The following is a 21,354-nucleotide window of genomic DNA, read 5'->3' as shown; positions in this document are numbered from 1 at the left end:
CAGAAGTAAAACTGTCATTATTTGCTGATGACAATATACTATGTATATAAAACCCTGAAGTCTCCACCCAAAATTATTAGAACTAATAAATGAATTCAGTAAAGTTGCAGGATATGAGATTAATATACATAAATCTGTTGCTTTTCTATATAGAAGTACTGAACTATCAGAAAGAGAAGCAAGAAAACAATCCCATTTAAAACCATATCAAAAAGAATATAATGCCTAGGAATAAACTTAACCTTGGAGGTGAAAGACCTATACACTGAAAACTATAAAATATTCAAGGAAATTGAAGCTGATACAAGGAAATGGAAAGATCTCCCACGTTCTTCAATTAGATGAATTAATATTGTTAAAGTGGCATCACAGAACTGAACAAATAATCCTGATTTTCATATAGAAGTACAAAAGACCCTGAATTGCTGAAACAATCTTGATGGAAAAAAAACAAAGCGAGAAGTGTTACCCTCCCTGACTGCAAATTATTCTACAAAGCTACAGTAATCAAAATAGCATGGGCCTGGCCCAAAAACAGATACGTAAATCAATGGCATAGAATAGTGAGCCCAGAAATAAACCCACACTTTGGGTCAATTAATCTACTTCAGAGGAGGCAGGAATATACAATGGAGAGATTAAAGTCTCTTCAACAAATGGTACTAGGAAAACTGTATATCTGTGTGTAAAACAATGAGGTCAGAACATCCCTTCATACTGTATACAAAAATAAAGACAAAATGGATTAAGGGCCTAAAGGTAAGACCAGAAACCATGAAATTCATAGACGAAAACATAAGCAGAACAGTTTTTGACATAAGCAGTAACAATATATTTTTGGATCTGTCTCCTAAGGCAAAATAAAGAAAAGCAAAAATATAAAGAAACGCTCTTAAACTAAAAAGCCCTTACATAGCAAAGGAGACCATTGACAAAACAAAAAGACAACCTACAGAATGCGAGAAGATATTTGCAAATAATGTGTTCTACAAAGGGATGATATATAAATTATTTAAACAGTTCATACAACTCAGTAACAAAAAAACAAATAGTCCAAAATTGGCAGAAGACCTGAATAGACACTTTTCTAAAGATGACTTAAAGATGGCTAGCTAACAGCATATGAAGAGATGTTCAAACTCACTAATATCAGAGAAATGTAAATCAAAACAATAATGGGATATCACCTCACACATTTCAGAATGGCTGTCATCAACAGGAACAAATGTTTTCGAGGATATAGATAAAAGAAAACCTTATACTCTCTTGAGAATGTAAATTGGTACAGCCATTGTGGAAAACAGTATGGAGGCTCTTCAAAAAAAACTAAAAATAGAATTGCTATAGGATCCAGCAGTTCTACTCCTGGATATACATTCAGGAAAAAAAGTGAAAACACTAATTCAAAAAGATTCATGTACCTAATGTTCATAGTGGCATTATTTATAACAGTCAAGATATAGAAGCAACCCAAGTGTCCATGAACAGATGAATGGATAAAGATATGGTACGTATACACACACACACACACACACACAGGATAGAGTATTATTCAGACATAAAAAAGAATGAACTTCTGCCATCTGCAGCAATAGGAATGAAACTTCAGAATATTATGCTTAGTGATATATGTCCGCAAAAGATAAATATTGTATAATATCATTAATACTGGAATCAAGAAATTAAAACAAATGAATGGAAGTACAAAAGCAGAAACAGACTCAAAGAGAAGAGAAAATAAAGTAGTGGTTCCAGCGGGGAGAGAGGTGGGGAGGCACACATTACAGCTATGGGATTAAGAGATACAAACTACTGTGGATAAAACAGATAAGAAACAAGGATGTATTGTACAGCACAGGGGATTATGATTAATACAATAGCTTTTAATGGGATATAACCTAGAAAAATATTCAATCATTGTGTTGTACACTGAAAGCAGATATAATACGGGTTGGCCACAAAGTTCATTTGGATTTTTCTGTAACATGTTGAATTCAATTTAAATTCAATTATACTTAAATTTTTAAAAAATAGGTATTTAAAGAAAATGTTTTCAACCTAGAATATTATATCTAGCAAAAATATCCTTCAAAAATGAAAGTGAAATAAAATTTTTTTAAACTCTTAAGAATTTATTGCCAGCACAACTGTACTACAAAAACAAAATTGCTGACAGAAATTTTTCAGCCTGAAGTGAAATGATCCAAGAAAGTGGCTTGGATTTTTACCAAGTAGTAAAGAATATCAGAAATCATTTGTGTAAATAAATATTAAGAAAATCTAGTTCATGTTCGCTTTAAAATGCTATTGGACTAGCAGCTCAAGCAGTTTTTCATAGCCAGTCACTCTAATATTTATAAGGAAACAAAAATGTAGACTAATAGTTTTGAAATCAAAGACTGACATCAACTATCAGAATCTCTAAGAAATTCCCAATTAAGTCAAATTGGGGGAAGAGCGGTCATTAAATGTGAATTTTCCATGACTTACCTTGAGAAGTGGTGTAGATGGCACATCTTGAAACAGACTAAAAGGAATTTCTTACCTCTATCACTATTTGGACGCTATTCACGCTAGGATCTATATCTATCAGAAAAATAGGAACTGTACCTTGGGTTTAAGACAAATACAATAATAAAGTGGGAACAGTACAATAAAATGGTAACATTATTCAGAAGATAAAGAAAGTATTTATACAAGAGACCAGTTAGACCTAATTGATATCTATTGGACATTTCACCCCAAAACAATGAATTTCACCTTTTTCTCAAGCGCACATGGAACCTTTCTGACAATGATCTATCGGAGGAATCAGAATAATATTTTAATTTAGGTACCTAGTATAAATCTTATTCTACAAACTCAGGTATGCCACAAAAGCCTGTTTATGTATAGATCAAATTAAAATCTACCTTGAGCCCCTATTTAGCCAGGCTTTTAGGAAATCAAATTTTTTTCTTTAATGGAACCCCTGTTTTCTTAGGGTAGAACCAGAGTACAGGAGACTTCTGTGATGTCCTCGAAACAGATGAAACGCTTCTGACCTTCAGTCTCTTGTGATCTCTGCTGACATTCTTTCTTTTATGCCCAGAGTTGTTCTTTGACATCCAGAGATGCTCTGATTCCTTGCCACTTGTGGGCTGGAAGTTTCTTATTGATGTTAAATAAAACCTTAGTTCCTAGGAGCAAGCCTCCCCACTTACTCCTTATAACCATTTCCTCTGGGATCTTTCTGTTTCCTTAGGCACCTCAACTGAGTGGCATATGGTTCCAAGCCAACTCTTAAGGATAACAGATTCTATCTCCTCCCAGGTTAAAGGGAGTCTTTTCTGTCTTACCCTTTTTCTTTTGCTAAGATATACCACTTTCTTCTCTCCTGGCTCTTATCATAGGTGCTTATTAAACTCAGAGCTAACCTTGATTTTGGAGTACTTCTGTTTTTAGTTCTATAAAAATGCCTGAGATTAAGAATCACTAAGGAAAGAGAAGTCCTGGATTTTTGCCTAGAGCAAGAGATAGGGGAACTGCAAGATTACCAGATCAATTTCAATGAGTTAACCTGATGCACTTAAAAATTTGTTCTTTTTGAGTAGTTGTGTGCTGTATATTCAAATAATGGAACACTGTACAGCAATGAGAATGAACAAGCTAAAACCACATACAGTAATATAGATGTCTCACAAATATAATGCTAAATGAAAGAAGCCATGCACAAAAATAGCACACACTATATGGTTACATATATAAGAAGTACTCAAACAAAACTCTTCTTTTTTGTTAGAAGTCAAGATAGTGGGAACTAGTGCCTGAAAATGAACACAGGGACACCTGACAAGATGGTTTTCTGTGAAATATGGGTGTGAGTCACATGGGTATGTTCAATTTGTGAAGTTTTCAAACTGTACTTTTAAGCATTGTACAGTTTATATATCTTACATGTCAATTAGAAGTTTAAAAAATGCCCAAAAAAGTTAAAAAAAAATTACTATGTGTTTAAAGGGGTAATTTTCTTTAATTGATTTGAAAAAAGTTTAAAACTCTAAAGAAAACTCATCTATTTTTTTCAACATAGATTTTGCTAAATAAATGCAATATTTGACATTAATGAACCTAGAAAATTTTCTGTTTATGAAAGAAGGCATAAAAGATTGTAAGCGTTATGAAAGATGAAAATTGGTCAGTGACAATAAACTGGTTTCTGAGCCAAGATATTTCCATCAATATGCCAAATTTCTCCTTAATCTCTTTAATCTCAAAAGAAATATATTTTTTATTTACGTGGTGCTGAAAACACTCGGACACGACTGAGCGACTGAACTGAACTGAAAACACTCTGAGATAATTACCCCAGTTTTACAGATGTGGATGTTGAAGCTTAGCGATGTTATGTGATTTGCCCATAATGATGCATCTTGCATGTATTTTTGAAACCAGGTGTTTGAATTCCCAGTTAATTACCTTTTCCATTATCAGTATACCACTTGTAAAAGTGCCATGAAGTAAAAAAGTGGGTCTGTCTTGGATCCATCCAGGAGGTTTTAATAAAATTGTGCTTGACTGTGTAGTTCTTCCTAATAGCCATTTTCACTTCAGGGTCCCTTAGGACACAGTTATGCCAAGGTTGCAGTCGTGTGGGCCCACATCAGTAACAGGCTGTTGGTATGCCATCTGAATTAAATAAGTTAAAATAAGTATTTTGCATAGTTTAATCTTGTCTCCCATTTTCTTATTGCAGTTCTCCAGAACAGAAGGACAAATGGCTCTCTCTCCTTCAAAGGTATTTTTTAATGTATATTTTCTAATTCTGTAAGGTATAATTACACCTTAATGAATTAAATGAATTAAAGTTTTGTCTGCAAGAATGTGCCCCAAACTATCCCCCTTCGCCTTAATAGAAATTGTTCATTTGTCCTCAAAATAAACTGTTTAAATTGTACATTAGCTACTGCTTACTGTAAGTAATGTTCTCTGATTACGTGCATTTCTTTCTTACTAGGAAGGAGAATGTTGAGGTCTGGTTAGATCATTCTAGACAGAAATTAATCAATAATCTTTCCCATTTCTTTCTGTGTTCCCAGCCTACCATTTGGAGCTAACGGTTTCCTCAAAGCATGTATTGTTTCCGTTTCCATACATGGAGGTTTTCTGCTTAGCCCCTCAAAATTCAATTTTTATCCCAACCTTTGAGCGTATGGATTAAAATGATCAATTGAGGTTCATCTCTTATTCCCATAGTCCTGGGAATAAGTCCTGGAATTCCCATAGTCCGATAGTCTGCTCTCCCTTCCCAAGCATGGAGACAACCAAGGTATACAGCTCAGTCAGAAGTAAAAGCCCATTGTTTTGGTTTGGTGTAGTAAAGTAGTATATATGCTCCTGTACTTATCACTAAGATAAGTGCTAAGTGGACAGTCCAGAAAAGGTAGGGAAGTGTTGAGGATAAAATATCACCAAAAGATGCCTTACCCGGACTGTGCTTCCCAAACCTCTTTTGAAATGGATCTCCTGTGTTCTTCTTTGTGCCTATGCCTAATGTCCTGAGAAATTTTTTTTTTAATTCTCTTCCAACCCATAATGTAATCTGACTTTGCTGAGTCTTTCCATCTGTCTTTTTAAAAATAGCACATAAATATATTGAAAATATTAGCAAAATAGAATGCTTTAAAAATAAGCCATTAGCAAAATCCATCTGACTCAGTGTTGTTTTGGGTTGTTGTTGCATTTGATTAGATACATCAATCTAGAGAAAGAAAAGGACTACCCGAAGAGCATTCCCCTCAAAATCTTCGCCAAGGACATTGGGAATTGTGCCTATGTAAGTGTTTCTAAGCCAGAAAATTAAATTCTAAGTCCTTGCATAAGGCAGAACACCTGGATAGAAAGAGAGACGGGTAGGCAGACAGACAGGCTGGGTATGTGCTGTGGAAGGTAGGCATTTAGAAAAATATATTGTGAGAAAGTATATTTTCCTGGGTATCTGTGTATCTTTGTACATATGAGAAGTAACCCTAGAGAAAATGAAGCAAGAGAAATTTATATTAACTCAGTATTTAACATTTACACTTGGTAAGATTATTGTCTGTCAGATGCCTCTGTCCTCCCTCTGGCATTAATGCTTTTCTGGATCTTTTCAGTAGCAGCCACAGTAAAGACATTTCCTCAGGGAGATATTTCCTATTAGTATTAAGCAATTTTTCCAACCTGTTACTTCTTGAGAGTGAGTTTTGGAAAGTTTTTCATTCTTTGAGTTTTTAGGTATTGAATTCCTCAGGTTAATAAATGGATGAGCCGAGAGAGATAACATTTTTAGTGAATCCTCACAGTTTTTATCATTTTGGTCAAACTAAAAATTAAGTTTGTTTAGCCCTAGGTGTTATGTGCAATTTTATGACTGAATTATAGTCCAAGATGTTATTGTTGATGCACAAATATAAATGAGCATGTTTATGATACTGTAGATTGTCACACTTCTCAACAGCTCTGTTTATCACTCATACCCTGCTTAAGTTCGTGATGATATGACACACTGTCTTTTGCTCTCTGAAGTTGCTTCATGGCAAGAGTCTCCTTACAGGGCGCCCTGCTTCCAGAGTGATTTCCCCCAAATAGGAGTGCATGTATGAGAGGCATTCGTTATCCTTGGCCTTTAGTTATGCACAACTTGTTAGTGAATTCTGCTAATGTGGGAACAAATAGCCACATGCTCAGTTAAGTTGCTGTTTTTCTGTTTACTAGCCAAAGAACACATATCTGCTAAAAATTCATTTGTTTTTTCTACCAGAGATGCATGCAAGAAAAAAAAACACATTCTATAATTACTATTTTGAACATATATACCTAATATTAAGAAAAATCATCATTTTAGAAACCAGATACTTTGGGAGTGATTATTAGTATTATAGGATAGATCTTTCTGGTGGAGGACAAACACTGAGCTTTCCCTGTTCATTTCTGATACTTTTGCTTAATCCTTGAAACTATAAGGAACGCAGTTTGAAATCAGTGAATGAATTTCAGAAGCAATTTGTTATTGTATTTATAGAGAATAAATATAATGATAGATAAGTGATGAGTTATTAGTGAATTTCACTTAGCTTTATTTTTAGATCATTCTGTTTCCATTTATTTTACTTACTTGTGCCATTTAAGCCTTATCAGGGACACAGTGCTAATTGCTTATTTATCTAATAATTAGAATATGTAAAATCTACCTATGTGCATAGTAAATACTTCTTTTTTAATGTTTATTTTATAATGGAGTATAGTTGATTGATTTAACAGTGTTGTGCTAGTTTCAAGTGTATAGCAAAGTGATTCCGTTTACATACACATGTATCTATGCTTTTTCAAATTCTCTTCCCTCTTAGTTTATTAAAGAGTATTGAGCAGAGTCCCTTGTGCTATATAGTAGGTCCTTGTTGGTTATCTGTTTTAAATATAGCAGTGTGTATATGTCAATTCCAAACTCCCAATCTTTATTTCTTTTTCGATAGCATAGCATTGTCTTATTTCTAAATAATGTCTTATAATTCAGTGAACTCTATAGGTCATCTCATTAATTCCACTTCTCTTGTTGAGAGCTATTTATTTTTAAGCAGTAATCTCTCAGTGTAGTTGAGCATTTAACACGGAGATATTATAGATACTCTATTCAGTAGCAGAGTTGGTAACAGAATTGAGTTTTATAAAATGTTGAGTTTATTTGCCAGACTGTTTGGTTTTAAGGTCTCTTCAGATTTCAGCAGTGAAAGTCTCAGCAGCCACAGTGCCTGACATACAGAAAGTGCTCAATAAATAGTGTTTTTTAATAACAAACTTTAAATGTCTTTTGTAACCAGTTCTTATTCTGATTTTATCTAAACTGACTTTTTATCATACAAAGAAATGAAAACCCACACTGTGAAAACAGTGCTCAGAAAAAAATAGAAAATAGTCTAATGTTCTCCCTTTTTTATTACATGTTGCTTTATGGAAATAGTCATAGACATGATGCAGAGGACCAACCTCTCTGACTTTTTTGTTTGGTTTCGAGAGTGGTCCATGTAATCTCTCTGAACTATATTTATTTTTTCTTTCTGGCTGAAAGTCTCATATCTTGAGTCATATTTTAAGAAGAAGAGATGTTTTATTAAAAGGAATAATATAAAAATTGAATGAAAATAAATTATAATCAATGATTTGTGTTCTACCTAAGTGGTACTTTGTCACCACTTGAAATCAAGATTTGCCTGTGGATAATCATTTGACAATAATTATGTGTTCCCCTGGTGTTAAATTCTTTATTTATATTTGTATTTCTTTTTTTCTCCACAGTCTAAAACTATAACAGTAACGAATTCAGATACAGCAAATGAAGTTATCAACATGTCACTACCAATGCTAGGGATAACTGTAAGTTACTCTGCTAGATATTCTTAATTAAAAACAAACTTTGATGCTTTGTGCTTAGTCACTCAGTTGTGTCTGACTCTTTGCAACCCCATGGACTATAGCCCGCCAGGCTCCTCTGTCCATGGGATTCTCCAGGCAAGAAAACTGGAGTGGATTGCCATGCCCTCCTCCAGGGATCTTCCCAACCCAGGGATTGAACCCAGGTCTCACACATTGCAGGTGATTCTTTACCATCTGAGCCACCAGGGAAGCCCTTTATTTATCCCTTCCATCATAAGACAGCTGATACTTAGAAGTACCAAAGTCATATTTTGTTCCCAAAAATATGGAAAATAATGAAAACAGTTTTTTATTGTTTTTGAGAGGTTTGTTTTCTTTTGAATTGAGCTATAATTGAATTACAATATTGTATTAGTTTCAGGTGTACAACATAGTGATTTGATGCTTTAATGGATCATACTCGTATCAGTTCAGTTCAGTTGCTCAGTCGCGTCCGACTTTTTGTAACCCCATGGACTGAATCACGCCAGGCCTCCCTGTCCATCACCAGCTCCCAGAGTTTACCCATACTCATGTCCATTGAGTCGGTGATGCCATCCAGCCATCTCATTCTCCATCGTCCGCTTATCCTCCTGCCCCAACCCCTCCCAGCATCAGAGTCTTTTCCAGTGAGTCAACTCTTCGCATGAGGTGCCCAAAGTATTGGAGCTTCAGCTTCAGCATCAGTCCTTCCAATGAACACCCAGGACTGATCTCCTTTAGGATAGACTGGTTGGATCTCCTTGCAGTCCAAGGGACTCTCAAAAGTCTTCTCCAACACCACAGTTCAAAAGCATCAATTCTTCGGCATATAGTTATTGTAAAATATTAGCTATATTCCCTATGCTATACATTGCATTCATATATCTTAATTTATTTTATACTTAGTAGCTTTATATCTCATAATCCCCTTCACCTACCTTGCCCTTCCTCCTAACCTACTATTCATTGGTAACAGTAGTTTGTTCTTGCTATGTCTGTTCCTCTTTTGCTATATCTGTTCATTTGGGTTTTTTTTTGGATTTTACATATGAATGAGTACATGCAATATTTGTCCTTCCCTGTCTTATTTCAGTAAGCACAGTACCATCCAGGTCTGTTCGTGTTGTGTTGCAAATGACAAAATTTTCATTCTTATTTATGGCTGAGTATCTTTCCATTTTTTATACACACATATACCACATATTCTTCATCCATTTATCTATTGATTGACATTTGGATTGCTTCAGTATCTTGGCTATTATAAGCAATGCCATTGTGAACATTGGGGTGCATATATCTTTTCAAATTAGTGTTTTTGCTTTCTTTGGATATATACGCGGGAGTGAGATGACTGAATCTCATGGTAGTTGTAGTTTTTTGAGTAATCTCCATACTATTTTCCACAAGGGCTGCACCGGTTTACATTTTCACCAGCAATGTACAAAGAATTCTTTTTTGTCTGCATCTTTGAACACTTTTGTTATTTGTGGTTGTTTTGATGTTAGCCTTTTTTTGTTTTGTTTTTGCATTTGAATGTCAGTTTTTAATATTTATTTCTTGAGCTGCATTGGGTCTTAGTTGTGGCATAGGGGCTCTCTAGAGTTACACAGGCTCCAGAGCATGTAGGCTTCAGTAGTTGCTGTGCATAGGCTACTTTCTTTGTGGCAGGTGGAATTTTAGTTTCCTGACCAGGGATCGAACCCACATCTCCTGTATTTTCAAGCCATATTCTTAAATCAGTGGCCACCAGGGAAGTTCTGATGATAACCTTTCTTAAAGGTGTGAGGTAGTATCTCATTGGTTTGATTTGCGTTTCTCTGATAATTAGTGATTTTGATCATCTTTTCATGTGCCTGTTAGCTAGCCACCTGCAAGTTATCTTTGGAAAAATGTCTGTTCAGATCTTCTGCCCATTTGGGGATTGGATTGGTTTTTTGATATTGATTTGTATGAGCTGTGTAAATATGGATTTAAATCCCTTATTGGTCATATCATTTCCAAATATCTTCTCCCATTCTGTAGGTTATCTTTTTGTTTTGTCACTGATTTCCTTTGCTGTGCAAAAGCTTCTACTAATTTAATGAGGTCTTATTTCTTTATTTTTGTTTTTATTCATTTCACCTTAGGAGATAGATCCAAAAAAAATTGTTATGATTTTAAAAGTGTTCTGCTTATGTTCTCTTCTAGGAGTTTTTGTTTTTCAGTTCTTAACCTTTAGACCTTCAATCCATTTTGAATTTATTTTTGTACATGTTAGGGAAAATATTCTTATTTCATTTTTCACATGTAGCTGTCTTGTTTTCCCAATACCACTTATTGAGGAGACTTTATTTTCCCCATTGTATATTCTTTCATTCTTTGTTGTGGGTTAATTGACCATGTACATGTGAGTTTATTTCTGGGTCCCTGTTCTATTGCATTAACCTTTGTGTGTATTTTTGTGTCAGTATCATAACAGTTTTGATTACTATAGCTTTTTAGTATCATTTGAAGCCAAGGAACATTTTTTTTTTCCAAGATTGCTTTGGCTATTCGAGGTCTTTTGTGGTTCCATACAAATTTTAGGATTATTTATTCTATTTCTATGGGAAAATGTGTATATTTTGATAGCGTGTGCATGCATGCATGCATGCTAAATCGCTTTAGTCCTGTCTGACTCTTTGCGACCCTATGGACCATAGCCCTCCAGGCTCCTCTGTCCATGGGATTCTCCAGGCAACAATACTGGAGTGGGTTGCCACGCCCTCCTCTAGGTGATCTTCCCGACCCAGGGATCGAACCTGCATCTCTCATGTCTCCTGCATTGGCAGGTGGGTTTCTTACCACTAGTGTTACCTGGGAAGCCCATATTTTGATAGGGATTACATTTAAGATGTCAGTTGCTTTGGGTAGTATGGACATTTTAGCAATATTAGTCCTTCCATTCAATGAACAAGAGTTATTTTATCATTTATTTATATCATCTTCAGGTTCTTCTATCGATATTACATAGTTTTCAGTGTATATGTCTTTCACCTGGAACAGTAAAGTTTAAATATTAGCTTTTATTGAGTGCTCTTCTTCCATCCCCATTTTATAACTTGTGTTAACTGAAAAGCATAATAAGTTTAGACTGCAATATTAGAGTGATAATGTGCATTTTAATATTATATGCTATACATATGCGGCTAGGGTTTTTTGATACCTCTTTCCCCTATTTTCACTTGTCACTATGTAACTGTTATTTTCCTATCTCCTCTCCTGATTCTTCCTTACTTGATTATTCACTTATTATCCCAAGACTCAGTCAGTCTTAGAATGATGGATTCTGAAGGATTTGCTCTACAATAGAATTTTTACATAAGGAACATATAGTTAGTAACCATATTCAGTGGCTGCAGGTCCAGAAGATGAGGTTGATGCTACCTCCAAATGAACTGGTAAATTTAAAAATAAGCTTTGAATTAGACTATGGATTTTAAAGGATTTTAGTATGCACACCACATTTTCCCTTGTTTTGCTTTTTGCTTCTGCTTCTGTTTCATGGGGCAATGGTGAGTTTTTGAAGTTTTATTAATAGAGAAGATTGGAATCTTTGAGGATGAGGTAGGGAAAGAGAATTGGAAAGTTCTCGTGTTCTCCCTACCAGTATGTAAAAAGCACATAATAGGTATTTGTATTAAAGGGAATGGCTTTCAGAAGGATGGAACTAAAGGAAGCTCTTGAACAGCATCATTTCTTGAGTGAGATTCTCCATAAGTATGAAAATGTAGTGTTACTAAGGTGTAACATGTATTAAAGACATGCCATAGTCTTAACTGTTTCCATTTGCTTTTACACATTGCAATTATAAGCCCTTAAAAACTCAGGGCAACCAAAATAGAGAATAATAAATCAGATTTATTTTAGTTAAATTTAATAATATATTTAAGATATAGTTAAATATATATGCACTGGATAAAGCAGACACCTCTGCATTGATTTCTTGTATTAACTTATACATTAGAAGAGAATGAATAGTTTAAAGGGAAAGGAGAGAGATTAATTAATTAATGACATTTGTTTTCTTATTTATGCTTTTCTTCTGGATAAAGTGATCAGTCTCATCATACCAAAAATATTTCTGTTCAGTATAATTAGGAATTGAGGCTGTTTGGTTGTTAGGTTGTAAGGTTAGGTTGTAGGTTGTAAAGCATTTTCAAACACTACAAAAAAAGAAAGGGTTTTTACTAAATTACTCTTCCTGTTTGCAATAAAGTTTTTTGACTAGGAGACAGTGAAGGACATGATGGAGTAGGGGAGGGCAATAGGAGATGTAATCTCCTAGCCAGGACCCTCCATTATAAGGTCAGAGTCATGATTTTTAATTAGAAGATAAAGGTAAGAATATTAAATATTGCCCCTCTGTTCTAGTTTCATTAAAACATTTTTGCTTTATCCTCTTCTAAAGTATACAGCAAAGTCTGTATAATTTAATATTGTTTCTTTCAAGTGGGATTTTAAATATTGCTGGGTTGTAATTCTGCTAGTGAACAGTTTCATTGTTCCCCATAACTGGGCCTATTCTCTAGACAGAATTTTTGTCCTTTCTGTCCCCAGGACCGGACTTGCCCAAAGTAAAGCCCGTGTAGACTGTGCCAGCTACCTGTCTCTCTCCTCAAAGCCCCATGGTCATTCTTCTCCTTCCACTCAGAAGCAGCTAAACTAATAGTCAGCCTTTGAGATTTTACTTTTTCATCACAGACACAGCAGGGTTGTAGCTTTCTGGATAACAAAGTTGTCTTTGCAGGGGCATGTTGTAGATTAGATCCAGTATTCTTTGAGAAGTTCGGAGAAGCAGAAGTTAGAACTCTGAAAAAGATCGGTTAACCTTTCAGAAAACCAAGAATTTTCTTCTTACTTTGTGAAAGAGCATATATATATGATTTCATATTTTGTGGGCTATTCATAATAGTGAAGGCCTGATTCTGTTATAGTCAGTGGATCCCTAGTCATCCCTAGGTAAAAATGTGTCCTCTGTTAGGGTTTAGAGAGGGAGAAATGGGTTATAGAATCAGCAGTACCATCTTCAAAAGCCATATCCACCTGCTATGAAGCTTAAAAGCATTTATATATTACCCCTTTTTTTTGCAAAACATAAAAATGCCCAGAAAATGTATTCTCATTCATTTACCAAATGTGAAGAATTATTGTTAATTCTTTTATCTCCAAGGGCTCTGAGAGAGAGTACCAGTTATGGGTCAATTCTGGCAAAGAAGAGGCACCATACCCACTTATTGGTAAGTTTCTATGAAGATCTAAGATAGAATTGATTGTGAATTAATTATAATTCTAAATGTCTCAGCGAATTGACTATATAGTCCTAAACTTAAATACTATTAAATATTAAATCTTCTATAATATTCATGTGTTAATTTAATAGATGCCTATCAAGTATTTCCTATGTGTCAGACAAATGATATCTCTTTATTCGAGCAGCTAACGATATAGCTGGAAAGAGAAATGTGAATTTTCCTCTTATTTTTTTCTTTACAAAGAGAACTATTTTATCAACTGTTTAAATTTTTTTTCTGAAAAAAGCAACATATGTTGCTTTCCCTATATATTTATTTTTCATGTTTAGATTTTTAATTTCCTGTTCCCTTTCCTACCTACTACTTGCCTCTATGGAAGACGATCTATGATCCAATCATGCCTCAATCTGTCAGTGAGTATTTAACATCTGCCCTGCACCAGGAACTTTCCTAGGCATCATAAAGACAATGAAATTAAACCATTTCAATTCCTAAATATCCTCATTGACTAATTTAGCAGTAACTACTGGTTTACTAACTACTTTGCTGTTTCTATAGTCAAATTTTCCAGCATTTGTTTTGAAGAATCATTGATAAATGATTTATCACCTGACCTTATTTAAATTGATTTCGCTAAAAAATATTCTTGATAAGTGAGGCCATTCAGTGTGGTTAACAGAAAAAAAGCCAATTACATTAAGGGACAGCATCTGTAGCAGATCTTGAGATGATAACCATTGTTGATGAGAGTTCTGGTAATAATTTTTAAATGCTTACTATCTGCCAGAGATTGTGCAAAGCTTATCATATGAGTTATCTCATGTTATCCTTTCATTTACCTGTGGAGATCGCTACTGTGTAATTCAGGTTTCAGACAGTCTGAGTAATCTAAAATCAAACTTTTCTATGAAACGTATGTTCTCAGACTTAAAACAAGTCGCTATGCACGTAGCTGGGCACAAAATTTTTTTTGCATTTCCAGTTTCTTAATGTTGACATTTTATAAAAGTCAGTAAGCAACAATTAAAGCTGGGATTAAAAACAAAATGAGTTCTTAAAATAATTGTTTTATTAAAATATATTAATTTAATTAAGACTATATAGATGGTAACTCTTAGGCTTAAAACAGTATTAAGCTTCATTTCTAACTCTTACTAAAATAATCATGGGACATGAAACATGATTGTTACTTAGCAACAGTTCTCCACTTCATATTTTAACATGCCTTGCAAACTTTAATTGTATGTTAACTATTGGCCATTTTGATAAATTGACTTGGCTTTGTTGCTATCATGGAAGTCGTTTTTGGTTTTTTTTGTTTTGTTTTGTTTTTGCCTTAATCCCTGAAAGTTGCTGTGGTACTTGATGTTAATGGAGTATTGACATTGTATGCCTATGCCAGATGGAAAAGAAAGAGTTCACTGAATTACATTCAGTGAAAAATAAGGGATACAAGAGAATTTACTTTTTTTAAAAAGTAAACAAGATCTACAGCACAGTGGTACTTGAAGAATAATTAAGAAAATGCAGCTGCTTAAAAGTACTAAAGAACAAAAAAATCATGTTCCAGTCAGATGCAGAATCGACATAGACTTTAGTTTTTCTAGTTTGAAAATTACTTTTTGAAATTACTTCTTGTTTCTATGTTTGTAATACCCTGCAGTCTTCCTTCTAATTCTTGCCTTTGAATAACCACCTCAGAGCGCAGTAGTGGGAGAGAAACATAAATCAAACAAACGAGTCCTTTCGCTGTTGAGTGACTAATTATATAACTAATAAAAAGTATAAAATGCCTTTTTCAGAAAGATATCTTGTGTTGAATAATAGTAATAATAGTGATGCATGAAATATGTAGTTTTGCCCTTATTTAAAAAAATATTAATTCTAAGGTTTACTTATTTGATCCTTATAATGCTATGTGATAGGATAAATATTTTGAGTCATGGATTTAAGGCTGAGAGAGGTCAAGGACTGACTGAAGATTTACAGAATATAGTTAATGTCAAAGGAGAAACTAGAGTACCTTTAAATATGTTCACAGATATGAGCATAGGAGAAGGTCAACATTATGCAACTCACAGACTAATCTGTGCATTCCCAAACAAGATACTCTTTAAAAGACATTTTTTTCTCTTTGCTTTTCTCCCTCCACACTCCAAAAATAAACTACACTGGTTGGGCCACCTGCATCATGCACGGGTCTCCAGCTGTTAAGAGTGTGCATGGTGATCATTAAGTCAACAAAAGGATTCTTTATACCAAAAGTCCCAGGAGCAAATTGCAGTACATTCCAGTATGTAGCACACACAGTCACAGTGTTAGTCTGCCTAAAGTCCACATTTAGATTTTTTTTTCTCTGTGTAGGGCATGAATATCCCTATGGAATTAAAATGAGCCATCTTCGAGACACTGCACTCCTGACACAGGGATCAAAGGACTCCCCAACACCTTCCAACTTCCAAGAGCCCTTCCTCATGGAGCAGCTGCCCCGAGAGATGCAGTGTCAGTTCATCCTGAAGCCTAGCCGCCTGGCTGTGACCCAGCAGCTGAGTGGTGAGTTTTCTCCTCCCTCATAGAGCCTTTTTTAGCAAAACTTTTCTTTCCTGAAAGCAAAAAAAGTTATTTGCCTTTCATCCAGATGGAATATTTTTTCTTTTAAATTTGCGAAATGCTTTGAAGGCAAGATGGAGTTTTAGAAGATAGTTTTAGAAATTAGTGGTAGGACTGACTGACTTGTAATCAGCAGCTAATAACTGCAGTAGAGTCTGTTTCTTCTTTCTTCGCTAGTCTTTCCCCTTTAACCTTATGTCCACTGCAGAGTCAAAGCCACCAGGCAATGCTGCAGGTGCTTCAATGCTTTCTTTGTACTGTAATACATTGCACTGTGTGTTCCCCCAAATGGTCACATTATAAAAAGGAGGTTGTCAGTGATGCGTGTCAGGAGACTCTAATGCCCGACCTGGATCCTGCTACTGATAGGTATGTAAAGATTACAACAATTTCCACAGAAATCTCTTGGTATTCTGCTAATCCCTCTGAACGTAGCCATCCCTTATCCACCCTGTAATAAAGACTCCAGAATGGTAAAAATGATATTCAACATAGGAGGACCATCATTAATTTACTCTAACTCAAGTTTGAGCTTTACACCTCAGTCTGAAAGTAAGACTGTGAAAAAAATAGAAGAAAATATATCATGCCAAAAAGTGTTGAGTGGGGTAGTGGAAAATTGGTGCTGAATTTTTGTAGCTGCTTTTGTCGGTTTGAAAAAACTGGAGAAGCAAGTGAACAGTGGTTGTTGTTTTATACTCATCCCCCAACACATGCATGTCCAACTCTGTCCTTCTGTTGATGACCTAGCCTCAAATTTTATACTTCATTGAAGTCATTGGTCTAGAACTCCTTAATATTGCTGACATTGAGTGCAGGCAGGCTCAGTCATGTCCACCTCTTTGCAACCCCATGGACTGTAGCCCATTAGGCTCCTCTGTCCATAGAATTTTCTAGGCAAGAATATTAGAGGTGGGTTGCCATTTCCTACTCCAGGGGATCTTTCCAACCCAGGGATCCAGCCTGCGTCTCTTGTGTCGCCTGCACTGCAGCAGATTGTGTACCACTGCACCACCTGGGAAGCCCTAATCTTGCTGATAGCAGCTCATATTATCATATGTGAAACAAATCACCAGTCCAGGTTCGACGCACGGTACAGGATGCTCAGGGCTGGTGCACGGGGATGACCCAGAGGGAGGATAAGGGGAGGAGGGAGGTGGGAGGGGGGTTCAGGAAGGGGAACTCATGTACACCCGGGGCGGATTCATGTCATTGTATGGCAAAACCAACCAATATAATAAAAAATAAAAATCTGATCTTGCATTTGCCCCAGTCCTCCTCCCTCCAGTATGGTAAATTGAGGTTTTGAACTCTAAGGCTATTTACTCACATCTTTGGGCCATTTTGAAGGGGCATTATAGATCAATCCTGGGTGTTCATTGGAAGGACTGATGCTAAAGCTGAAACTGCAATACTTAGGCCACCTCATGCAACAAGTTGATTCACTGGAAAAGAGTCTGATGCTGGGAGGGATTGGGGGCGGGAGGAGACGGGGACGACAGAGAATGAGATGGCTGGATGGCATCACTGACTCGATGGACATGAGTTTGAGTGAACTCCGGGAGTTGGTGATGGACAGGGAGGCCTGGCGTGCTGTGATTCATGGGGTCGCGGAGAGTCGGACACAACAGAGTGACTGAACTGAACTGAATAGACATGTTACAATTTTATAACCTCTAAAATAAGAGCTCCCTGAAGGTGGAGAGTTTGGTCTATTTTGTTTATTTCTATATTCCCAGCACCTGGAATAGTTTCTGCATACGTAAACAAGTGTCCAATAAGTATTTGTTGAATGAATTTATTAATCTGTCTGTTGTTCAGTTCAGTTAAGTTCAGTCGCTCGGTCGTGTCCGACTCTCCGCGACCCCATGAATCACAGCGCGCCAGGCCTCCCTGTCCATCACCAACTCCTGGAGTTCACTCAAACTCATGTCCATCGAGTCAGTGATGCCATCCAGCCATCTCATTCTCTGTCATCCCCTTCTCCTCCCGCCCCCAACCTTTCCCAGCATCAAGAGTCTTTTCCAGTGAGTCAACTCGTCGCATGAGGTGGCCAAAGTATTGCAGTTTCAGCTTTAGCATCAGTCCTTCCAATGAACACCCAGGATTGATCTCCTTTAGAATGGACTAGTTGAATCTTCTTGCAGTCCAAGGGACTCTCAAGAGTCTTCTCCAACACCACAGTTCAAAAGCATCAATTCTTCAGTGATCAGCTTTCTTCACAGTAGTGCTTATTAAAGTTACAAAAGGAATGTTGCCTTTATATCTAAGATGAGAATATTATTTTACTCTTCTACCTTTATTACCCATGTTTTTCAAAACTGTTTCTGTGGGTACCTTGTTAATAAAATAAAATAAATGTATTTTAACTAATTGGACCAAAATAATCAGGAGTCAAGAATCCTGAAGGTTTTACTCATTTTTGCCAACAATTTGATTAATTAATTGTAAGCAGCCTTTACTTATTAATCCTCTGTTTCTCCCTGTTAAAGGTTAAGATAATAATGTTTGCAGCTATAAAATGATTCATAATAAATGGAGTAACTATAGACCAATGGTGGCAACTACCTGTGTAGCTAAACACTTAATATGTGAACCAGTTTTGTATGTATTTTTTTTTTGCTCAATTACTGTTTTGTTTATTGATTGATGTTATTCTTCATTTGCCCATTGTAAATTTTGATCAACTTTTTTTTTAATTTATTTAATTGGATTCTAATTACTTTACATTATTGTATTGGTTTTGCCATACATTGACATGAATCTGTCCCGGGTGTACATATGTTCCCCATCTTGAACCCCCCTCCTACCTTCCTCCCCATCCCATCCCTCTGGTTCATCCCAGTACACCAGCATCCTGTATCATGCATTGAACTCAGACTGGCAATTCATTTCACATATGATAATATACATGTTTCAATAAATTAAGGAAACAATTCCATTCACTGTTGCAATGAAAAGAATAAAATACTTAGGAATATATCTACCTAAAGAAACAAAAGACCTATATATAGAAAACTATAAAACACTGGTGAAAGAAATCAGAGAGGACACTAATAGATGGAGAAATATACCGTGTTCATGGATTGAAAGAATAAATTGTGAAAATGAATATATTACCCAAAGTAATTTATAAGTTCAATGCAATCCCTGTCAAGCTACCAGCGGTGTTTTTCACAGAGCTGCTGCTGCTGCTAAGTCACTTCAGTCATGTCCGACTCTGTGTGACCCCATAGATGGAAGTCTACCAGGCTCCCCTGTCCCTGGGATTCTCCAGGCAAGAACACTGGAGTGGGTTGCCATTTCCTTCTCCAATGTGTGAAAGTGAAAAGTGAAAGTGAAGTCGCTCAGTCGTGTCCGACCCCTAGTGACCCCATGGACTGCAGCCCACCAGGCTCCTCAGCAAATAATTTCACAATTTGTGTGGAAATTCAGAAAACCTCAAATAGCCAAAGCAATCTTGAGAAAGAAGAATGGAACTGGGGGAATCAACCTGCCGGACTTCAGGCTCTACTACAAAGCCACAGTCATCAAGACAGTATGGTACTGGCATAAAGACAGAAATATAGATCAGTGGAACAAAATACAAAGCCCAGAGATAAATCCATGCACCTATGGACACCTTATCTTTGACAAGGGAGGCAAGAATATTCAATGGAGAAAAGACTATCTCTTTAACAAGTGGTGCTGGGAAAACTGGTCAGCCACTTGTAAAAGAATGAAACTAGAACACATCCTAACACCATACACAAAAATAAACTCAAAATGGATTAAAGATCTAAATGTAAGACCAGAAACTATAAAACTCCTAGAGGAGAACATAGGCAAAACACTCTCCGACATAAATCACAGCAGGATCCTCCATGACCCACCTCCCAGAATATGTATGTTTTTTTAATACAGAGGTTTTGAGAACTGCTTTGGAAACCACTAACTTAGATCAGGGATCAACAGATGCTCTGTAAAGGACCAGGCAGTAAAATTTGCAAGTCAGCAGACAAAACTGAGAATATCATGTAGGTACTTACATAACAAAAGAGAAAACATTTCCACAAAATTTTTATGGATGATATTCAATGTGTAGTAACAATTGAGTACGTGCATGCTCACTCAGTCACGTCCAATCTTTGCAACCCCAGGTACTATAGCCTGCCATTATCCTCTGTCCAGGGATTTTCCAGGCAAGAATACTGGAGCAGGTTGCCATTTTCCTCCTCCAGGGGATCTTCCCGACCCAGGGATTGAACCTACGTCTTCTGCATTGGCAGGTGGATTCTTTACCACTGTCCCACCTAGGAAGCCCATAAATGAGTACAATTTTGTGTAATACAGATACACTAATGAAAATAATTCTTCTGGGGAAATAGCATTTCACTTAATTGGGGTTCAAAATTAGTATTCCAGATTGGGAAGATGTCTTTGAGAAGGGCATGGCAACCCACTCCAGTATTCTTGTCTGGACAGTATTCATACATGGAAGGCTACAGTCCATGGGGTCACAAAGAGTCAGACAAGACTGAACAACTAAGCACAGCACAGCACACATCATAATTAAGTGTAAAATATTCTGATATATAATGATATTTTATATGTTTCATGATCTTTGAAAATACCTTTTCACACATATAGATACTGCCAAATACTAATGTATCATTCTACAAGCATAAATTTTTAAAATGTTTATTAGAGTATAGTTGCTTTGTACTGTTATATTAGTTTCTACAGTACAACAAAGTGAATCAGCTATACATATACATATATCCCCTCTCTTTTTTTATTTCTTTCCCATTTATATCACCACAGAGCATTGAGTAGAGTTATAGATTCTCATTAGTTATCTATTTTATACACAGTATCAATAGTTTATATATATGTCAACCCCAATCTCCCAGTTCATCACACCCAACCTTCCCCCTTGGTATCCATATGTTTATGCCCTACATCTGTGTTTTTACTTCTGCTTAAATAAGATCATCTATACCAATTTCTTCAGATTTCACTTACATGTATTAATATACAATATTTGTTTTACACTTTCTGACATACTTCATCCTCTATG

At 35.9% G+C, this 21,354-nt stretch overlaps 1 protein-coding gene across 3 annotated transcripts in view; it reads left to right on the top strand.

The window, feature by feature from the left end:
• ARHGAP20 (Rho GTPase activating protein 20) overlaps nt 1–21,354 on the top strand; it is a 207,215-nt gene that overhangs the window by 144,709 nt on the left and 41,152 nt on the right. For 2 of the 3 annotated variants that reach the window (XM_055422993.2, XM_055422992.2), the window contains exons 5-9: nt 4,736–4,777; nt 5,731–5,815; nt 8,314–8,391; nt 13,604–13,670; nt 16,050–16,238. In XM_055422993.2, the coding sequence (XP_055278968.2) occupies nt 4,736–4,777; nt 5,731–5,815; nt 8,314–8,391; nt 13,604–13,670; nt 16,050–16,238 (461 nt within the window). The remainder of the gene's footprint in view (nt 1–4,735; nt 4,778–5,730; nt 5,816–8,313; nt 8,392–13,603; nt 13,671–16,049; nt 16,239–21,354) is intronic. The other variant, XM_055422995.2, reaches the window with a different exon arrangement.

The sequence above is a fragment of the Moschus berezovskii genome, chromosome 14 (genome assembly GCF_049115385.1).
Source record: "Moschus berezovskii isolate FMDL1 chromosome 14, NW_MosBer_1.0, whole genome shotgun sequence".
In the NCBI taxonomy this organism is placed as follows: Eukaryota; Metazoa; Chordata; class Mammalia; order Artiodactyla; family Moschidae; genus Moschus; species Moschus berezovskii.
Note: the sequence above shows the minus strand (reverse complement) of the source record. Positions and strands in the feature narration are given on the sequence as shown.